At 33.2% G+C, this 19,855-nt stretch overlaps 1 protein-coding gene across 2 annotated transcripts; it reads right to left on the bottom strand.

Moving 5' to 3' along the window:
- Positions 1-875: 875 nt before the first annotated feature.
- On the bottom strand, positions 876-19,855 carry LOC143045773 (uncharacterized). 2 transcript variants are annotated; one of them, XM_076218507.1, is made up of 5 exons: positions 19,683-19,855; positions 11,232-11,343; positions 8,273-8,896; positions 4,689-4,713; positions 876-3,903 (listed from the first exon to the last, which is right to left on the bottom strand). In XM_076218507.1, the coding sequence occupies exons 1-5, from the start codon at positions 19,726-19,728 to the stop codon at positions 2,488-2,490; spliced, it is 2,223 nt and encodes a 740-aa protein (XP_076074622.1). In that variant the 5' UTR covers positions 19,729-19,855; the 3' UTR covers positions 876-2,487. The 2 variants fall into 2 exon arrangements, with proteins under 2 accessions (XP_076074622.1, XP_076074624.1); XM_076218509.1 differs by having other exon boundaries at positions 8,321-8,896.

Raw genomic sequence — 19,855 nt, 5'->3', positions numbered from 1 at the left:
TTTACTTAAAATTATTGTAATATTCAGGTACTTGTATTTTACAGTACTTGATTTGTACTAAATATGTTTGTACAGAAATAATACAATATTCCATGTTTGAAAATCATAACTTTAAGAAATTTGAAATAGAAAAATCTTTCAAAATGCTGAAAATGTAACGGAAGTAACCAAAAATCTATAGTACTAAAATTTCAAGTACAAATAAAGTACTGTAAATAGTTATCAAAAATACCAGGATTATAATTTTATACGCCAGACGCGCGTTTCGTCTACATAAGACTCATCAGTGATGCTCAGATCAAAATAGTTAAAAAGCCAAACAAATACAAAGATGAAGAGCACTGAGGACCCAAAATTCCAAAAAGTTGTGCCAAATACTGCTAAGGTAATCTACTCCTGGGGTATGAAAATCCTTAGTTTTTCGAAAAATTCTAAGTTTTTATACAGAAAATTTATAAAAATGACCATATAATTGATATTCATGTCAACACCGAAGTGCTGACTACTGGGCTGGTGATACCCCGGGGACGAAACGTCCACCAGCAGTGGCATCGACCCAGTGGTGTAAATAGTTATCAAAAGTACCAGGATTAACATACAGGTATATAAATATTACAATAATTTTAAAGTAACACAATAGTACTGAATATTAAAAGTAAATTTCCAGTACTACATATTTTTAGTACAGAAATAGTACCTATGCAAAAGTAGCTGTGTAATATTTATCATATGTTTTAGTATCAATACAATACTTATCATAATCTTATTCAGATGGATTTCTCATATCTCCTTATTAACAGTAGCAAGTAGAGAATACTTGCAACATACTTCATGTAACATATATCATCTTATTTCATTCATAAGCGAGACAACTCTAATATCAAAATATATTTATTCATTTGAAATGAATATAACAAATATATAACTGTAAAATATATATCATATACTTTATATAAAACGTCTTCAACGTTTACAGTAATAAAATTAATATATATAAAAGTAATGGAACCGAAAACAAGGATAATGAATCTTTGATGATCTCTTATTAAGTAAAGCGTGCAAAATTAAAATGTTTATCAAGTGAATGCAAGTACTTTGCAGAATAAATGGCATATTTACAAGTAAGCTTTTAGAAAACTGAACAATGCATAAAAATCTATAAAAAATATTAATATCTCATTAACTTTGCAAAAAAGGACCAAAAAGCATTTGTATAGGATTTTACAGCCACAAGGAATGTGAACAGAAATGTTCATCTTATAAATCTATTTGTGATATATAATTTCATTCAGGAAGAAGCTATATTGGTAAACTAGTTTTCAAGCACCTGATACAAAAAAATATTAATGTATTGTACACCCAGTGATACTATCTACGTGTGCTACAAGAGTTATACAGCTGCTGTATTTCTTGGTCCCCACACATCCATATTTTAGTACATGTATTAAATAATATATTGGTGAGAAATTATGGCGGCTTTTTTAAAACTTTTTTTCACAAAATTCATTCGTTAAATCCTAGTTTTATATAAATTTGTTCCGTATTTGGCTATCAGTCATGGCACACGTTATTAAGTATAGCGCTTTCACAGTGTGTGCTTTGAACAATACAACTTTTACACTGAATGTTACTTATTAGATTCAAATAATATAGAATAAAAAATCAATGTTAAAGCTTCCATCCCTCAAGAACCTCAAGAACCGGGTATTTTTTTTTATAACAATTCATCATGCGATATTAAAGCATCTACCCTTTATATAACACAGTTAACAGTAATCAAATAAAGCTATGTTGAAGTCTTAGCAAAAAATACAGCAATCTACATTACCATGACATTTTTAAAAATGACTAACAAAGATAAAAATGTGTGATTTGTGATTGTCAACTAAAAAGGTAAAACTAAACACTATACATCCATGCATATTTATAAAAGTTTGTAGCAACTCGACAAGCAGCTATTATCGTCATTGCAGTTGGTAAGCAGAGATCAAGTTTTGATTGCTGTGATGACATTCGTCCTCTCGTTTCATTCATTAAAAAATTTGCCTTCAATTCGTACTTATCAAAATAAAGTGTATCAATCAAACTCAATTCAGAAATGTCAGACTGAATTGCGAAAATTGTTTTCGGGAACAATTTCCTTGATAGTTTGTTAGCCTACTATAATATGAGGATAATATGAGGATAATCATTACACTGTTCAAAATTTTAGTCCAGAAAAATGTGTACAGCTACTCACGTTCCACACTAAATGCATGCGTAATAGGACTCTTTTAACACGGAAAAGATCATTCTAAATGGTCTCGTGTCGAAGTATATATTATTTCTCATTCAAAACATTCGGGTTACATTTACAATATTAGAAAAGATATGAAGCAAGTTTTATTACGACAGCTATTTCCCGTTTTTTATATCATCAGACTAATTCAATAGAACAAAAATGTCGACCAAAAACTACATAATTGCTATTAGTATCCTAAACGAAGATTATTTGGGTAAAGGTGGTGGTGGAGGCGGAGGCGGAGGAGGGGGTGGGGCACGTTCCTGTGGAGGGTCATCGGGGTTTAAGTTTTGAGATCCTCTGGGACTATTAGGTTGCGATCTAGGAATTATTTCGGGAGGCGAAGCAGAAAAGTTTACAGCCCTATTTCTAGCGGAATCAGTGTCGTCATCGTCATCCACAGACGTCTCGGGCATTCGGTGTCTCTCTTTAAGTTCTTCCAGTACTTGGGTAGAAAAAGCAGCTCGAGCGTGCTGTGTATTGCCCAAATTTGTCGGATTTCGAGCATTCATTGGTCTAGAATCATTGCTTTGTGGTTGTGTTGGAGGTAAAGGCGGTGGTGGTGGTACTCTCCTATCTGGTGCTGGTGTTGAGGTGCTTCTGCTTATATCATCTCCATCAAAGGGAGGAGTCGATGGTCTGTCAGAACGGGATGATATGGGTATGTCGTTTGGGGGAGTTTGTGGTCTTCTGATAAGTGAATGGCGTGGAGTTGGAACAGGCGTCTCGTTCGGAATGTCATTTGGAGGAGTAGATGGTCGCCTATAATCATCAGAGTTATATCTATCTGTTCTATATAGATCAGGTTTCGCAGTTGAAGATAAGCGATTCGATGATGATTGATAATCGTCTCTATTTGACATGTATGGTTTACTTGTTCTTGAGATACTTTGTCCTTTAGGAGGATATTGGATATCGTCGGATTTATATTTTTCAAGGTCGTGAATAACAGTTGTATGTCCAGAGTCAACAATATTCTGAAGTCTTTCTGACATTGATACACCAAGCGCCGAATGTGATGTAGATGGGTTTTCAATCGGCTCTTCAGAGGGTCTTATCACCGATGCATATGCATACTCAGATGGAATAGAACTTACAGGCTTTCGTTCTGGTCTTGGGGGCGTCGAATCTCGACGTAATGGTGGTGTTTGCTCTCGCCTTGGAGGCGGACTTGGATCTCGTCTAGGTGGCGGGCTTGGATCTCGTCTTCTTGGCGGACTTGGGTCTCTCCTTGGTGGTGGACTAGGTTCTCGCCACACGGGAGATGATTCGCGCCGTCTTGGAGACATATCAATATGTTTACCGGGTGGTAATAATATAACGTCTCCGGGTTTTGCACTTGCGTCGGATGAAAAAGAAAACATTTCATCGATTTTAGCTGCTGTATCGCCTCCACTAGCTGAAGAATTCCTGCGATAACTTGATTTCGATACTTCTGTATATAAATCTTGGTGATCAGATGTTCTATATCTTTCAGGTGAAGGAGTTCGAGACCGTCTACGAGCGGGAGATTTTGACCGAGATTTGTGTCTTCGTTTTGGTTGTTCGGGGGATCTCGATCGGCTTCTTGATTTAGATCGTCGTTTGCCTCTTTTCTTTCTATTCTCCTCTTCTTGTATTTTCTAAAATGAATATAATTTATTTAAGCTTTACATGAATTTATACAAAATAAGATCTTTTTTTCAAATTCTACTTTTCCTGCTAAGGAAATCTGAAATGAATTCAGATAATAACTGACCTATTTCCTTTGGAAGTTTTTGGTAAGTGAAAAACTCTCCTCAGTATTAAAGACTGTTCTCAGTCTTTGCAAACATTATGATAAGAGCTTGCACGTATAGGTTGTTTACATTTTGTATTGCATACTATAGTAATCTCTTAATTTGTCGTGCCCTTTTACAATATATGTACGACATTCAAATTTTACAAACAATTCATCATACTTTTGTCAACTGCCTTGAATAGTCAATGTCGCCGTTGGTTCTAATTGGGATTTGTTTCCCATTGTAAAATATAAGTTAGCAATTAAGTCGGGTTTTTGAAAAGGAACTTTACTGTAACAAGTTTGTGTGAAATTATTCCAAACTTATAAAATGTAGACATGACTCGATAGTTGTTCTTAACTGATTTTGTATTCGTGTGAGGTGTAAATTACTAGTATATAAAGATACCACAGTAGAAATGGATTAATGAAAGATGACCAAATATAATTGTCGTACGGTTTGTCGAATTTCGTATGCCTATTGCATAGGTAACTAGTACAATTACAACAATACAAGTACAAACGATAAATTAATTATTATGTATATTTAAGATCCATAGTTAAGATATTGAACTATCTAGCATCATTATAAAGTTTCAAAATGTCGTGATTCTATTTATTATGGATTCTTATATCATTCGTCCTTACCTTTTCCTCGTCACTGTCTATTTCTCTGAAAAAGTAAGGGAACACAGATTAAGAAATGCTGCTACTATTAACATAATATTTAAGAATTGAATGCTTCTTTTTGTAAATTTATTGGGGTGTAAAAGCGTTGACCGAAGTACAATTTGTATGAAGCGCGGAAGCGCTTCATTCTAAAAATGTACGCACGGTCAACGCTTTTACAACCCTATAAAGTTACAAAAAGAAGCATTCAATACTTATAATTACATTTTTTAGCTATGATCATGAAAACACGAATTTTATATATTTTATTATTTAATTCACCTGTGCACTTTATTGTTGGAGCACGTGTTATCATGAGTGAAAAGTCGTATTGAACAATACAACTGCTTACGGAATAACATGTGATGTGCAGTTCGCCAATCAGAATAAAATATTATAATGAAACATACATCTAATGTAATTATTACCTGTTACAGCTTAAAGAAAATAATGTTTATCTTTACTCTTACATGATCACTGTTTAACAGATATTAAATGGATAATGGACTGATCAGTGGTATAAAAACTTCTAAAGTAGAGCATTTGCATATAAGTACGAAACATACGTCTGGCGTACCACGATATAAGCCTGGTACTTTAAATGAGGTTTTACAACCATTGTTTCAATGGCTCTGCTGTGGACGTTTCGTCCCCAATGGTATCACCATTCCGCAGTAGTTTTTGTCTTCATGAAATTGATATATTATCTTTTTTTAATTTAATAAAATATGAACCACGTTCTGGTTTTCTATCCCGTGTATAGTTTGCCTTATTCGTATTTGCCAAAAGGTTTCGCAATTTTCTGTTATCAATGATCTTCAATTTCTTGATAATAATCTTATGCATTAATAGATCTACTTTTGATTCTCTCAGTTGTTGCAGCGTCAATAATTCTGAGTTGTGTGTGTGCACATAATATATTCTATAAAACAATCATGTTAACTGCTGTACCCCTATTTTTGACATGTTTACCTATTTTTTTCTCTTTGATTTGTTCATACATTGTTGTTAATATGATGGAATTTTATTCGACTGTCATACAAGTGAGAGGTATAGCAAACTATATAATAATACCCTGTTTAATCCGCCATTTTCTTGCCTGTACCAATTCAGGAATATGACAATTATGATCCATACGTTTGATGTGTTTGAGCTTTTGATTTTGTGATTTGATTAGGGACTTTCCGTTTTGAATTTTTTCTTCGGAGTTCGGTATTTTTGTTATTTTACTTTTTTTCGATCAATCGGATGCAATACAAATTCTGTTTTCATGCTTTTTTGCTACTTTGTGAGCGAAGCGTGGACGCATGGTCTGCTTTTTAAATTAGATAGTAATTGAAAACTACTTGACTACTTCTAGTACTACTGCAATTACTTTATTATTCGTACATATAACTCAACAGCTTGAGTTCGAATCCCACTGAGGGAACTATGAATGTGTGCTGCAAAATGTGTTTAAGCAACCTAACAATATACAGCAAACAATATTAAACAAGGACATACTATCTGCATGGTAACTAAACCTCAAGGTATTCGTCTATAACAAAAATCGGGAAAATGAACACAAAAACAAATGCAGAGTGGTTAATATTATAAGACAGTTTTATGCAAAAAAAAACAATTATCGGTTTTCTCTATTTTCTGAATCCTCCACCCTCAGTATACTATAATTGAGTCATAATAACAGTAGTATATTTGGTTGTCCTCACGAAGCTGTTCGATAACTTTGCCTCAAACATTGTGACGTCTCAAAAACGTGGCACAAGAATTAGGGAATCGATCGAATGAGTAGGAAAATTACACGCAGAAAATAGTAATATTTTTAGCATTTTTTTGGTAATTCTCATAACTTTACGATGATCTTCGTAGAGTTTTCAGTTCCCTACACCCAATTATTGGAGAGTTCTGGCCGTTTTTATTCACAGCCTTTCCAACCTTTTTTCATTTGTTCAGTACTTAATTATTGCATTATATTGCATATATACTTAATTATGTAATCCAGTTCATGATATTTCTCTGAAAAAAACATTTATGACGTCGCGTACGGTGTTGGTGATAATGCGGGTTTTGCTTTCCAGTTCGCCTTTATTGCATTTGTTAGAAGTTTCGGAATTGATAACTATATAAATGTATATATCAAAATGTGCGTAATTAAAAGTAGAAATGGAATGTGCCTTAAAATCAATACTTTTATTCATTTTAGTTATTTAATTTCAGAGAATTATTTTCTGTAGTATATATACAACTGAAACTTGTTGTTATGTCTGTTTGTCGTAGAAATAATTTGTTAACTCAAAAATTAATATTTTTATATATAGTATAGTAAATACATTTTTTTTCCCTTTTGTATTAGCTTACTACTGTATTATTAATATAAAAACACAGTAAATGTACAAACTATTCAATCTGAGCGAATATCTTAACAGGAATTTTACATTTAGAGACGTTATTAAGGATTTTTATAGAATATAAGCAAGCATAATATATATATATTTACTGTGCAAAACGCTATAGATATTATAAAGGTAAAGTGTCATCCTTCGGTTTGGGTAAAATTTAATATAAAAAAATGTTAGTTCAATATTTATTCTGAACTTGTGCATACTTATTAAAAAGTGAGAAGGTAGTTGTCTGAAAACACCTAGAAACATTTAAATATACAAGTATGTACATTATATGCTGTGTACATACTCATCTGTAAAAGCTTATTTTTTATCGTTAATTACATGCATGCTACATGAAGGTTTAGGAATTAGTTGGAATCGGATATCGCTTAATTATCACTTCGATAATTCATTCAATATAATAATAAACGATCCATTTGACGAGTTTATGTTATTATTGTTGAAAATGAATTATTAAAGTTAATATCAAGAGATATAAAAATCTAACGAGTTCCTAAAACTATTTCTCTTATGGTATTTTTTTCCGTAGGTTGTTTATGTTATTTTACAAGTCACTATCTAAGACGTATTTTTTTCAGAAGAATACAGTTGAGAAATACTTGTCAAAAATGAAATCAATTCTTGAATGAAGCTTCGAGGTTGTTAGAATAAATAACAAGTGTTGATTGATTGATTCTTGGTTGCTTAACGTTCAGTGACAAATATGTCATGAATGTTTAGGACGAAAACGAGTGTTGATATCAAGCAATTACTTTATTTTCTCGCCCTTATACAATTTGGTAAATGATACCGCGAAAACTGGGAAGTTGAACATGATGAATGTGGGCATTAGGCCCTTGTGCAGAATAATAGGAATTATAAAGTAAATGACACGCTGCCATGGAAGAAAAGTTATACGTCCAGACCTTTGATAGTCATCTTAACCCTTGAATATAGCCAATTGAAATGTCGCAAATCGATATCGGATTGTAGTGTAAGCCAACCAAAATAACACATTTGTTATCGCTTGTTGATATCGCACTCCATTCAGTGGGAAATAAACAACAGATCACAACCATAAGAGAAATATTTAAAGCATGTAATATATTTTGAAGATATTTTACAATATAATCCAATATGTACAGTATGTATATGCTTCTAGATATTTCATCGACTTACTTGATAACTATGTTTGATTGTCTATCAGGCAGAAACGAACGATGGTACCTCATTTTCCGCTCCCTCACTGTTGATCTGTTTGATCTTCTGTCCTCATCCGACTCATCATCGTCTGATTCATCCACGTACACTGTGAATTGAGGCGGGAAGAAGTACGGATGCATCATTGGATCTGGATAACCATATGGTCCAGGATAACCTGGAGGAGGAGCACCTCTTCCTCTAGGTCCCATTGGGTATGGATATGGACCTCTTGGGCCTACAGATCCCATCGGGAACATCATTGGGGGACGACGACCACCACCACGTGTAAATACAATTCGTGCAGATCCTCCTCTCATTTGTCCGTTTACTGACCCATGTGGTGGACCCCTATGTGATCCGTGCGGTGTCCCAGCACGTGAACCATGTGGTGTGATATGTACTATCGGAACACCTCTATGTGAACCTAAATCAGTTGCATGTGGATGTCTTGGTCCATGTCTATGTTGTGGACGTGGTTGTGGGGGAGGCATATAAGGGTTGGGCTTTGGATAGCCATTAACAGCTGGTTTTGGTGCATGTCCATTGGCGAAATGTTCCTTTGGTGGACGTCCTTTTGGTTCTGCCTTCTTCCTCTTTTTTCTATAAATCAGATTTTTGACATTTTCATTATTTTCAGGGTTGTGTTAAAAAATATGTTAATGGTATCTTGGATGTATAGGATATCCATAACAGCTCTGGAGACGACACTGAGTTAGGTAATCGCAATTGTCCTTAGAGTCTTACGCGTAAGAAGATTAATTATAATACCAAGAAGGGCGGTCAAACGTTTACATATTCCTGTTCATTGTTTAGCATGTATACTAGAATGTCAAAGTATACTTTGCTTTAAACGCAAGATAGAAATATTCAACTGAACAATTCAAAATACGCAAGTCAGCATTCACTAAAAGAGTGGGTCACTAGACAGCATGATTTACTTTTCAAAGAACGATTCTGGATGTATGTATTGTTGGTTTTTTAAATCAATCGTTATACTTTTTTTATGTAGCAAGAATATAAGTTTAGTGATACCATTTAAAAAAAAAATTAATTTCTGAAAGCATTTTATGAGCTTCATTTCGAATATCTGTAATACGATTTCCTTGCTGCCTGCCTAAAATTTTGTATTTGCATTTGTAAAAGATTCCCGAAATTCCATAAAGGTTTATGAAAGTTTATTGATGTTTTAAAAACTTTGACTTTATAGACTGTATCCTCTATCTAACTAAAAAAAAAACTAGATGCCTGGCTTTGCAATAATCTGATACAGTGCAACAAGAATATTTAAGTTGATTGGAAACTTGTCCGAGCCAAATTATAGTCTTGCCTTGGCAGACGTTTTGTCTATGATCTGATAATCTATGACAATTATCCACAGGCACTTGTCTCAGAATTTTTTTCCTATAACTTAATAGTACATGTTACAATTGTTTTTCTCTATATCTGCCTTAATATAACATGTTAATGTTATATTAAGGTATATAGGGGAAAAAAATCTGAGACAAGTGCAAATATCACGAAATGACAAAAAAAGAGCTAATACTTATTCAGGGGGCATCACATGTAATTAGTTGATGACGATTTCAATTCAATTGACTTAATGCAAATGTCAATCTTATTTTGTTGATCCTTTTTGCTGCATTTTACAGTTTCGTTCTAGCTACAGAAGTTCCATATAAAACGCTTGGCTGATGTTGTAGACCTTACTGTTGCTCATTTATACAGTCTTTTTCCTAATCTACTTTAGTTTTTAAACAAGAGGCTCTAAAGCTAACTCTCTAGAATAATGTCATTCAAGGCAATCTTCTATCTTTTGCAGTTTTCAAGATAATAGGAAAATCGACTCGCCAGATCGGTTCGAAGCACAAAAACATCTAATATGTCATGTTGTCATGAATAATTCCATTTTTAGTAGACGAAAAAGGTTGATTAGGATGTTATAGCTTGATCATTTAAAATTATACTTATAGAAATGTTTCGTAGACTTTCGTGAATCGTTTTGATACAGTTATAGGTCTTATAGGTTATTCAAATAAATAAAATTTGTATTCTTATGTTGAATTAAGGACGGTTACGTTTAGCCTGTGCGACTTTCTTAGCAGCCAAGACAAAAAACTAAAACAATGAAACAACAAAGGATTAGTCTTTAAAACACCTGACCATGGCTGACAGGGCTGTGATTTTGTAATGTATTCGTTTTTATTCCGTAGCTAGTCACCACTTCAGTTTAATCATATATATCTATTTAGTCAGTTTATAAAATTTACTGTTTGCAAAATTTATAAAATTTACTGTTTGCAAAACTATGTATTATTCTTGATAATAATCATGTTTTGTCCCAGGAGGATTACCCCGGCCTCACAACTTTTTGGAACTTTTGGTCCTCGGCGATCTTCAACTTTGTAGTTGTAAAAATATTTTTTAACCTGTTACCTTTTGATGGCTGTTATTCGTTTGTTTCTCTGTCCTATATTTTCTCCCATTTATCTGTTTATTTATTGTAACCCTGTCGTGTAATGTTGTCATTTTAATGTTATAACTAACACTGCCATTAAAGCGGGGGGTTTGGCATGCCACAAAACCAGGTTCAACCCACCATTTTTTCATAAAATGCCCTGTACCAAGTCAGGAAAATGGCCATTGTTACATTATAGTTCGTTTCTGTGTGTGTTACATTTCGCTGTTATGTCTCTGTTGTGTCGTAGTTCTCTTACATTTGATACATTTCCCTCCGTTTTAGTTTGTAACCCGGATAGGTTTTTTCTCTATCGATTTATGAATTTTGAACAGCGGTATACTACTGTTGCCTTTATTTAAATGTACAAATGATATTTAAACAATAAATTACTTGAAATTGAGTTTAAAAGGCATATACTATAGATCTATGTAAAAGATAGTAATTAAAACGAGAAAATAAATATCCATAGATACTTACCGTAAATAAAATATTATAATAGGAACTCCAACGACCAGTATAATGAGTATTAGACCGGAAATGACGCCTGCAGCTACCACACCAACATCTGTGTCAGACAAAGCACCAGTGCCTGTAAGAGAGTATAGTCAGTTAAGGTAGCACAATACAAAGATTTTTTTACTTCCAATCACTAACCTTTGAAATGCTGTAACTTTCTTATGAATGCATAGAAAATAACAAAAGAGGTATATATAGATAGATAAAAGATAATTCTTTTAAATGAATGCAATATTTTTATTATGCAATCATTATGTAATCAATTATTATGTAATTAGTGGCAAAATGTGGATAAGTTCACTTGAATGAATTTAGCTCTATCATCTTTTTAACTATACAGAAAATTTTAACGAAATCTTAATCAACACATCATGGGCTTCAAAAGGGTGTCTCAGATTGTCTCTATGGTATTCCATTCTCTCATAAATCTCTAATTAGTGTAAACATCCTAACCACATAAAAGAAGATAATGTTCAATTAGGTGTAAAATTTGTTCTATACATTCTATCTGAAATCAGAGACACCCTTTTGTAGATAATGGCCATAAGAACAACATATAATAAAATCGACCCTCTAGGGATACCTATGAAGAAGCTAATTTCATTTGAAAGTGGAAATTTGGTGAAAAATATTTTAGACACAGTTAATATTATAATTGGTTACATAATTGTTGCATAATACTAACATTGCATTTATTTGAAAGAGTAATCTATTAGCTATCCAAAACTACCAATTTTATAAATTTTCAAGCATCATTAAGAAAGTTACAGCATTTTAAAACTTGGGAGTTGGAGTTATAAAATCTTTGTATTGTGCTACCTTAATACAAATACAGAATAGAATATTTGCCATTACAGGTGATCAGTTTATGCATTAAAACTTTTTTAAAGCCCTTTTTGCTTAAATTGTTTTGACTACAAATAAAATACAATTATGAGTTATTTTGGATGGACGGATAAATTTGTGTTTATTTGTGGGTCAATGTTTCGGACCCACGAGCATGGTACCAACGCACGCAACCATCAATTCAGCTAACAAGTAATTACTATCTTGATAAACTAAATGAGTGTGAGCAGCGTAGCTATATATATGGTGTATTTTTAAGTCTCTAATAAAAGCTCCGAAGGCGTCAATCACATACAAGTATATTCCTTGACTATAGTATTTTGTACAATTTGTGTAATGAAAAAAACATAGTCTCTCGGTCTCCTGGGGAGAACTTGCCTTGAGTATGTGATCGATCAATGGTCAGCTAAAACAATGACTGTGTAACTGGTTTTGCAGTAGTTTTTATCAAGAAAAAAATCTGGTTAACTCCAGGTTTCAACAAATGTATTCAAGTTAACTTGTTATGATTACAAGATACGTGTCTTATGGGCTAGATTGGTAAAAAAACAGGTTCGACTAGTACAAATTATAAAAGTATGATTCAAAGCCATTATTACAAAGAAAATGTATCCTTCTTACAAATGAATAGTTCAAGCTTACTGCAGTGTGCAATATTACATTTGGTCTTCTTACTTTTACATATATCTAATAATATTTGTAATAATTACAGGTAACATTTGAGATTTACATCAGATGAATAACATTACATTTGACAGTTTATGTAATAGTTTCGTAATAGAATTGTAAACTTGTATAACACCATTGTCATATTCATCTGTGGGAAAAGAGTCATTTGGTCTATTATACGCAAGGGGCGACACATTGATTTTCGGGAGGAAGAGGGGACAAAAAGGAATAACTTGGCCTGGTATGAACTGAAAATAAATAACAGTTGTGACAGGGGAGAAAATACGCATACGTACCAAAAAATGAAAATCAATACAGTAAAAAAAGTCATCGTGCCCAACCCCCAGATCTGTTTGTATCTCTTTTCGCAATTCAGTTATGGCTTAGAGGAAGTCTTTGGGTATTGAACTAGAAAGCTGTAACCATCATACTAGTGGCATATAACTAAAAACTGATATTTATAGCAGACATCTAGAGGTAACCATATAAGATCATGCAGTATTCAATGATAGACAACTACCTACGCATAATAACAGGTTCTTAATCGACCTAGGTCCAGAAATTCAACTATATTTATTTGAACTGCTCAACAGAACTCTATACAGAAAAGAAGACGGAACACTAACACGAAAAAGTTATTGTATCAAATAATCGTTAAATTCAGTTATTATTTATATAACACATTTGAATAACACAAGATTTAAATACCCGGTTATGTATACAATATTATTTCATTTCAGGTTTTTTAAATAGGAAAATCTCCATTATATCATCTTACTTCAGCTTGTTTTATATTTAAGTACAAAGAAGTAAAATAGAGCACAACGTTTGCCACGTAAGGTTTTTTGATGGTTGAGTTGTTTGGGGTATACCTTTAGCTTAGATATCACTACTACGGTGTATGGAATTTGTCAGTGTCTTTATCTCACAGATTACCACTGCTGTATATTTCTTCGAAGTGTCTGCACTGAAAATCTAAATTAGTCACGATGACTATTCAGTTAGTCAAATATCAGCCGAAAGGTAGTCAAAAGCATATATGACTACCCATCAAGTCATTATGATTACCTGCATGGTCAATTGACTATGTTAGTGGTCACAGCACCACGTGGTGTAGAGTATCGGTTTTCACGCGCACTCTTTCGCGTTCCCTTTGTTCCATAGATTGTGTAGATGTAAACAAACCAGAAGGCACGGAAACTGTTATTTTGTCAAATAAACCAATTGTTTAAAGTAAGTATGATGTATATTTGTTTTAATTCTAACTTACAAAAATTGAATTTAAGAAAAAGAAGTGTATAAATGAAAGTAATATCGGCACATGTTGACGTAACGACAATAAAAAGGGGGATATGTATACGGGATATCAATTTTGATACACATACAACGTATTGTCGATTGAAAAGAGTATTTAGCGATATCTTTTTTTCACCTGAGCCAAAACTGTTAAAAATAAACACTGCAATCGATATTCACAACAATGAATTAAAAACTCAGGGTGGCTGTCAAGATCCTGGTGCTTACATTACAATGCTGTGATATAGGATGGGTGGCTGTCAAGATCCTGGTGCTTACATTACAATGGTGTGTTATAAGATGGGTGGCTGTCAAGATCCTGGTGCTTATATTACAATGTTGTGTTATAAGATGGGTGGCTGTCAAGATCCCGGTGCTTATATCACAATGTTGTGGTATAAGATGGGTGGCTGGCAAGATCCCGGTGCTTACATTACAATGTTGTGGTATAAGATGGGTGGCTGGCAAGATCCCAGTGCTTACATTACAATGTTGTGGTATAAGATGGGTGGCTGTCAAGATTCTGGTGCTTACATTAAAATTTTGTGGTATAAAAAGGGGTGGCTGTCAAGATCCTGGTGCTTACATTACAATGTTACAATGTTGTGATATAGGATGGGTGGCTGTCAAGATCCCGGTGCTTACATTACAAATTAATGGTATGAGATGAGTGATTAAATCACTAGATCAAAGATTTTAAAATTTGTTTTTTCTTTAAACTTTTAACATGACTGATATACTTGTTTATTGTTATCTAAAATGATACAATTATATTTTTCAGCAAATGAAGACATTGATATTTGTATGAACACAGCTGAGAGATTTTTTACCATAGAGAATACCACACTGACACATGCAAAGTTGATACCGACAAAATATCTGAAATAAACACTTCAAATTAACAATGAGTTTATAATAAATTTATTTTCTTATTTGATTTTAAGACTTTAATATATGTCACTGAGTAATGGTTACACATGGAAACTTAAGATATAGGAAGGTTTAGAACATTGAGCACTTTGTGGTCCTATACTATTATCATTGTTAGTATTGCTGTTGTGGTATTTTTAATGATATTATATTCCAAATGTATTTGTCAATCCTATGGAAGAGAAACAACAAAAAGTAAACGATAACAGAAGAAATGTACCATAACAGACCGAAACGGAATGAAATGCACACAAATTAAATGGTAGAACAAAAAAACAAAAAACACTACACAAATTAAAATAACAGACTAACAGTCGTGACTATTCACAGTAATCATGTTGACTAACCAACATGGTCACTTCCGACTACTTCAATCAGTCATATGGACTGCATTCAATTGTCAAACTGACAAATGTGCATAGTCAATTGAACAATCCAATTCGTCATAACGAGTATGACATATAGTCATTTTGACTTCCTAACATAGTCATAATGACCACCCTTCTCAGTCAAATGTGACTAACCATCTAGTCAAACGACTAAGAGCATAGTCAAAATGACTAAAGTGCATTGTCATCTAGAGGACAGTCAAAATGACTAATTAAATTGGTCAAATTGACTAATTTAGATTTTCAGTGTGGTCAATATCTCAGATATCCTCCCTACGGTACACAGATTTGAATTGTCTGGTTTAACAACTCGGATATCACCACTAATATAAGGTACATAATTGTCTTGGTCAATTCATCATATGTCATCACTACGGTACACATGTCCTAGATTTCTGGGTCAATACATCAGAAATCACTATGAGGTATGCAGGATCGTTTTTTTTCATGGGTTTTTACCTCGCCATCACCAAAAAAGGTATACAGGTTCGAGTTGTCAGGTTCTTTACCTCAAATATCAAAACTCCGCTTGACGACTTCGAATTGTCTGGGTTTACACCTTGGAAATCATTTCTACAGTTAAAGTGTTTGTTTTGCTTTAAAATAAATCTTTGTGATCATCACTGCTGTACAAGTTCGAGTTGAAGGTTCCACAGAGATCAACAATAATTTAAGGTAAACGGGTTCAAGTTGTGTGTGTATACATGAACTAATACCAATACGTCATACTCCTTTATAGATCTGGGGGTTTATACCTCAGAAATTACCAATACGGTATACGAGTTCGATTCATATGGATCTATTAAATACAAGAAACTACTGCTACGGTATTTATAAGAGTTGGTATCTGGGTTTTTGCCCAAGTAATCGTCACTTAGGTACACGACGAAGATGTTTTTACGTTGTGTCGGTTTATACCTCTGAAATTAACGGTGCAGTATAAGGGCACGATTTGTCTTGAGTTTTATACCGCAGATATCATTACTACAGCAGAAAATACGGGTTCAAATTGTCTAGGTTAACATTGCAGATAACTATAGGATCAATTCGGCACATATTTTAAAGCTTATCGCATTTTTCAAATACATCATGATGAACTACATGAATGAAAACTATAAATACTAAATGTTTTGCTCCCAAAATAGACTGTCTGTGTTGGGATGAGTATCCTATACATGTCCATAAATATATTTCCATAATTTTTACTAAAAAATTAAAAAAATCTCCATTTCTTCCCTTCACTAGAATGAAACTAATGATCCTTTTCCCCATTCGTTATTTTGTTGTTATGTCTCGGGTTTTTGGTGGTGATATTTTGTGTGTTTTTAATGTCTGGAAAGCCCTTACAAATACTTCACGTCTTAATTTCCCATCTCATTTATGTCAATTAGAAGATGTGTCTATGGGTCATTTTAGATTTAATCTTTTTCACTGTACATGATTCAGTGATTATTACAGTGGACACTGTGTTCTTTGTCATAGTCGATTGTATGCTTATTTGCCAAAGTAAAAGTTTCTGCCTACACTGTTTAATAAACACAAAAGACACAAAGCGAGGCGTGTTCCTGGTTCTTCAATTACAATTGGTCATGATTTATATTTAAATGTGTATTTAACATGATTTTATATTTAAATGAGTATTCATCTACTTACACTGCTCCTTATTAAAGTTAAAACTTTATGGTTGGATTAACTTATTACTTCAAAATATTTGTACTATAGAAATATATGTACACATATATGTTGAAATATTTTCAACAATTTAATTCGGGATTTTAATCGTATAGAAATAAAATCTACCCGTGTATTAATTGTGCTCTTATGTTTACATAACCAAAATTTAACATTGGGGTAGATTTTTATTATTTCCACAATGCCAGCACATAATACTAGTAAAACAAAGTAACCACAATGAAGCAGGCAGAGTTAACATGTCATATTAAATTTTTCAATATATGTACAAAAGTAAAGAAGAGCTAAGTTATCATGACCTTACCGAGAAGAAATATTACCACGACTTAGCTTATTATAACGTTAAAATTAAGTGCATTCATCATCGCCGAACTTTCTTCATCGTGTTTATGTGTGACACAGTGCTATGATAGAATTAACATAACACAGCCTTCTCCCATTTATATTGAAAAACATTTCCGACTTCACATAAAAATATCCATACAGAAGATAAACATAAAACAGTTCCCAAGAAATAACATGATGTTTCTTTGTTAAATATTGCACATTTATCACATCCCATCAAATCCTGACATAAACAAGACAAATCACAGCAACCACGACACAACTATCTCATGTGCAAATAAGACAACCACAGCTTTTAAAACTATCCCTAAGGAAAAGGAAATGAAGAAAAAGCACAGCTCCAACGGTCTAACTGGTGGTCTGAATGCGGTTAACATAATACCGTAGAGAATAAAGGATAAACGATTTAAGAATAGAGAATAATGGATGGATAATAGATTAAAGAATAGGGAATGAAGATGTGCTAGACTATAAACAATGACAAGCACAGAGTACAAGTTGTAGACAAAAAAAAGCGTAATATATTACAGAATACAGTATGGAAACTCCCATCCAGACCATCCTTACTATCTCCTATAATTAAGACAAACCAGTACAATTGTCCCTAGCATGAATATAGATTGGACAAGTTGACCGTGAGCTAAATATCTAATATATGCATGTAACCATAATAATAAGCACAGCAGACGTAAGCTTTTCTTTACATGAATTAAACAGAGCACAGGAAACATAATCTTTCCTTTGAAGACATAAGAAAAAGGACAGGGAACATAAGATTTCATTTGCAGGCATAGGACAAAGCACAGGGAGCATACGAGATCCTTTGAAGACACAAGACAAAGCATAGGGAACATAAGCTTTTCTTTGAAGACATAAGAAAAAGGACAGGGAACATAAGATTTCATTTGCAGGCATAGGACAAAGCACAGGGAGCATACGAGATCCTTTGCAGACATAAGACAAAGCACAGGTAACATAAGCTTTCTTTCGCAGATATAAGACAAAGCACATGCAAGAAACATAAGATTTCCTTTGCAGACACAAGACAAAGCACGTATAACATAAGCTTTTTTTTTACAGAAATAAGACCAAGTACAGTGAAAATATATGCTTTCCTTAACAGAAATAAGAAAGAGCACAGGGAACATAAACTTTCCTTTTCAGACATAAGACAAGGCACATGCAGGAAACATAACTTTCTTTACAGAAATAAGGCAAAGCATGTAGTGAACATAAACTTTCCTAAAAGATATCAAGGAACATGAGCTTTAGTTCACAGGCAATTAGACAAAGCATAGGAAACATAAGCTATATCCTTTACAGAAATAACACAAAAACAAAACTATCCTTTATATATGAATGTTGATAAGATGGACAGAGTACTACACATTACAATATACATATTATGATACTCAATGTGTTTGTGCTATGAATGAAATCTTATCATTCCACCTAACTCACCAAAACAAAAACAATACATACCATTTCTATACGTACACATATTCTCCTCAGTTGACAAACACTATTTAGTATAGTTTTAAAACAATTTCGGATGATACGAGCGAATATTCACCCTTAATTTGTGTCACTTTTATGAAAATTAATGTGATCTATATAATATTAGACCCGATGTCATCCTCTTTCCCTTTTCAATGAAATATACCATATATTGGTCTTTGTAAATAAGTCCTTGTCATTTTGAAGTCCAGTTTTTGGAAAATCAACTTTAAGCATCCTATTATCAAATGCATGCATGCTTCATAGACAAATAGATAAGCAGTTCATAAACAACTGAATGGATATACTAGTAGTGCGACCAAGAAATCATTACCATCAAGTATTTACCACAACCATGTCTGAAAGTTACACATGTTCTTTTTTAAATGATTTTTCAGTTATTGATTGTGTTTTGTAAAACTTTGAATAATAGGTATAACCGTTCGGTGACTTATGCCACACCCTTCTGTTAGACCGGGTATCTCAAACACACACATGGTCACCCCATTAAAGTATCGATTCTCACATATTGATTGGTAATTATTTATTTATTATAACTAACACAGCAAAGCTTTGTTACTGCTTTGTTATTTATATGTTAAATCAATTATTTTATTTCATCACGTCCCAAGATGTCTGATTATTAACCTTACCTGACAGGTGAGAATCAACGGATTATTTTCCTAAATATATTCAAGAATTAAACACGACAAGTTTATTCCTGATGTTGTTAAAATCGTCAACTTACCCGGTATAAGGCAAAAGATGCTGATTATCGGTAGGTACAGTATCATCTTTTCCCCGAAAATCCAGTTTTATGGAACTAGGAAGTTTGATCATTATTTCCCATGATTAAAATAGCACAATTCGACACCGTCTGTCCTTCATTCTGTATAGTACACTTTAAACAGTTTAATGTTA

This window comes from Mytilus galloprovincialis, chromosome 9 (assembly GCF_965363235.1).
Source record: "Mytilus galloprovincialis chromosome 9, xbMytGall1.hap1.1, whole genome shotgun sequence".
Lineage (NCBI taxonomy): Eukaryota > Metazoa > Mollusca > Bivalvia > Mytilida > Mytilidae > Mytilus > Mytilus galloprovincialis.
Note: the sequence above shows the minus strand (reverse complement) of the source record. Positions and strands in the feature narration are given on the sequence as shown.